The 3513-nt window shown below is 28.7% G+C and overlaps 1 protein-coding gene across 1 annotated transcript in view; it reads left to right on the top strand.

Annotated features, from left to right (window-relative positions):
* The window catches only part of LOC117170777, a 14144-nt gene extending 11752 nt beyond the window's left edge, over positions 1 to 2392 (top strand). The window contains exon 3 of the mRNA XM_033357814.1: positions 2286 to 2392. Coding sequence (XP_033213705.1) covers positions 2286 to 2392 — 107 coding nt within the window. The remainder of the gene's footprint in view (positions 1 to 2285) is intronic.
* The last annotated feature ends 1121 nt before the right edge of the window (positions 2393 to 3513 follow it).

Below are 3513 nucleotides of genomic sequence, written 5' to 3'. Positions count from 1 at the left end.
TGATGTATTAATCAGTATGGCGAATATATAGTTTTGAATACCACGCACTTGCTTCTTACTCTCGATAAACCCTATGTGAAATTCCAGCTACAAAATTGAACACCCTCTTTACCTCCACTTCCCCTATACTTATTTCCCCTCAACAACCCTCACTTATCTTTCTTGGAAAAAGTAGGATAAACGGATACCCGAACAAAAATATAAGGGGTTCTGTTTTGACTACGATACCCTAAAAATTAATTTTCTACAAAAAAAAACGAATTTACAAGTAAGTAATTCAGTTTTTAACTAAATCATTTTCAACTATAATAAAAAATTTCAACCTGGAAAAGGATACTTTTTAACAAATTAGTTCAACTTTCAACCAAGTAGATTAATACCTTATTAAGATTTATTTATTTCCAACTTTTTCCTCATCTACTTCCTCATCTCCACGCTTCCTATCTATTCTTCCCCTTCCCCACTAACTTTCCCTAGCCCTTACTTTTCACCCCATACTTTTCCTCATGTCTAATCATATTTCCTACTTTGCCTCCTTTCCTCTATTTCTCCTTCAGTCAGTTTCCTTTCTTCCTTACTCCTCATCTGCCCTACTTTCTCTCCCTTCTTTTCGCCTCACTTACCCGACCTATTTTCCTTACTTTACCAACTTTCACTCTCCTCATTTCTCATGATTGCTCCACTTCCCCTCACCTCAATTTGCCTCACTTCCCGTACTTTCCCTCACTTCACCTATTTCCCATCTCCTAATTTCTCTTTACTTCCCCTTACACATACATCTCCTCCCCTAATTAAGACTATAACTCCTACCTAATTTCCCCTACTCAAACCCCTAATGTCTGCTGATCCATCACCCTAATATACCACACCCCTACCCCTGATTTTTCCTACTACATCCCCTAATTTACTCTCATTACCCCCCACTTGTCCTTTTTGAAAAAAAGTAGGATGTTTAACCAAACTATTTTCAACTAAAATAAAAAATCTTCAACCATAAAAAGGAGACTTCTTAACAAATTAGATCAAATTTCAACCAAGTAGTGGAACTTTCAACTAAAAAATATACATTTTTAACGTCAAATGGAATAATTAACTTACGTAACTTACGTTTTCGAGAATTTACGAGAATTAAGTTCTTTTACCGAAATAAATGTACATTTTTTAGCTTAAATGATTTTCAACACACCTATGTTGAGTTTTAATAACTTAGGGAATATTTTTCAAATTATTAAATAGGTATTAGCTAGCTACTTTACTTTATTCACTTGAAACACAGGTAAAATTAAAAAATTGCGTAAATTTGCGTCAATCTCTTGATTTGGAAATTTTTCATTTTAGATTTTTATTTTTGGGCTTACATTGTTAATTGAAAGAAATTGAAAATGTAAACTTGGAGACTCGAAAAACTAAAAATTAAATAGTTTTGAAGTTGAAAAATTTGGATAAAAACATTTATCATTTAACATTGATTATTTATTACTAAATATTTAGAAGCTAGAAACAAATTTCAAAAATAATTTTTAATTTGAAAGCATTTGAAACAACTTCTAGATTTCTCAAGATCAGGAAATAAAATTTTAAAGCTTTACAATTATGTTTTAACTATTTGAAATAAAAGTAACTTAGTTTCTAGTTTATGAAGTGTTCAGTGAAAAAAAATTAATTTTTAAATTTTTAGTGTCTCCAGCTCAAAATGACTTAAAATAATAAAATTTTAAATATTTTAAACTTGATAGATTGATTCTTTCATTTAGAGTATTGACAATTATAATGTGGATTCATATTCTTTGCATTGAATCTTTATCTTTGAACTCTATCATGTATAAAAGTTAAAAATTCTTAATTTTGCAGTTTATCTTCATTTTATTTAAACTTTTTTAATTGGAAAATGTTATTACCTTCCATTTCATACGTGGAAATTATTGGGCATTCGAATCCAAAAGTTTAGAATTAAACAACTTTTAAACTTTAATTTAAAAAGTTTGAAATTCGAGAATTTTCCTTTTAGTGCGTTAATTTGCAGTTTATTTTTTTGTACATCAAATTGAAAAAATTTTAGTTTTATAGTTCAAGTATTGTAATTTTATGGACCGTGAAAAATGTTTGTGAACCGAGAAAAAACTGGGCATTTTTTTCTTTGATTAAAATGTCTATCCTGATGTATGTACGCACATACTTAAAAATCACTATTTTAATAAAGTTTTACTTTCAAGCACAAAAATATTGACATTCATAATGACATGCAACCAAAATGGAAAAATAAAAAACAAAGAAAATTTTTTTAGACGAAACTCCAAAAGAAATTGTTCAGACGGCCCTGATTGTTTACGGTTTGGAGAGTCCCGAGATAGTACGAAGGTCACTGAGGGTACACCTCAGACTGCCATTATAGCGGGACTGTAGTAGTCTCCTTAATTTGAAAAATTCTACAATTTTACTTGAAACATGTTCTAAGCTAAAATTGATTAAAGTTAAATAATGTTTGAAAGAATTTATATATTCATTGAAAAAATTCTATTCTGAAAATATGGAGTTCACTGTATATAAAACTAAAAAATAATTTTAATTCCTAAATTTTATTATTATTAAGGCTTCAGTACATTAAATAAAATCGTTATTTAATAACAAAAAAATTAAATAACTAAAAAATTAATGTTCTCATTACTTCTCGTAAATTCTCGAATTTTCGGTAACTTTCGGTAACTTAATTTCTTACCTTCTCCAAATTTAAGTTACCAAGAATTTTCTGACTCTAATCTCACTTTGGGGTTATCAGTCATTTTGTGTATTTTGTGTGAACAAAATACAATGACTGCATGAAACTCTTCGCCTGGGGTGATTGCTAGAAAGATTGATGAGCTACCAGTACCAAATAAACTCGTAACTAATTTGAGAATTAGAACCGTAAAGTTATCTCAATTTAGCAGATAAATAAAGCCAATTTTATAACAAAACAAAGTCAGCTTGACATTTAGTGACGAATAGCTTCAGTCATGTATAATATACATTATCAAATCTCTCATATATGGAACCGCTCACTATATATTTTCACCACTCACTTTCAATCGAGTAGCGGAAAAAACTCATGATTCATTACTGGATCGTAAAAAAATATTCACTGCTTGTTCCAATTAAAATTCCACTGGAATTCCCTGAAATCTATACATAATGCTCATTTACAATATGTTTTATAAAGTTATATGAAAAATGGACAATTTTAATATACATTTTTAAACAAAATTTGTAAATATTAGGTTAAAAAAATTTTAATCAGAAGCTCGAAATTGAACATTTTCAGACTAAAATTTTGAAATCCGGACCAATTTATTTTTAAAAAGTTTAAATTTTATCATTTATAATTCGAAGCGTTCAAAATTCAAATTTTTTTATTGTAGAATCTCGAGAGTCAATGATTTCTTATTAAAATGTTGAAAACAGCGTAAGTTCACTTTACTACATTTTTTATTAACTTTAAAAACATAAACGATTAAAGAATCAATTTTTAAGCCATTT

The sequence above is a fragment of the Belonocnema kinseyi genome, chromosome 4 (assembly GCF_010883055.1).
Source record: "Belonocnema kinseyi isolate 2016_QV_RU_SX_M_011 chromosome 4, B_treatae_v1, whole genome shotgun sequence".
NCBI classification, from domain to species: domain Eukaryota; kingdom Metazoa; phylum Arthropoda; class Insecta; order Hymenoptera; family Cynipidae; genus Belonocnema; species Belonocnema kinseyi.
This window is presented reverse-complemented; position numbering and strand designations above follow the sequence as displayed.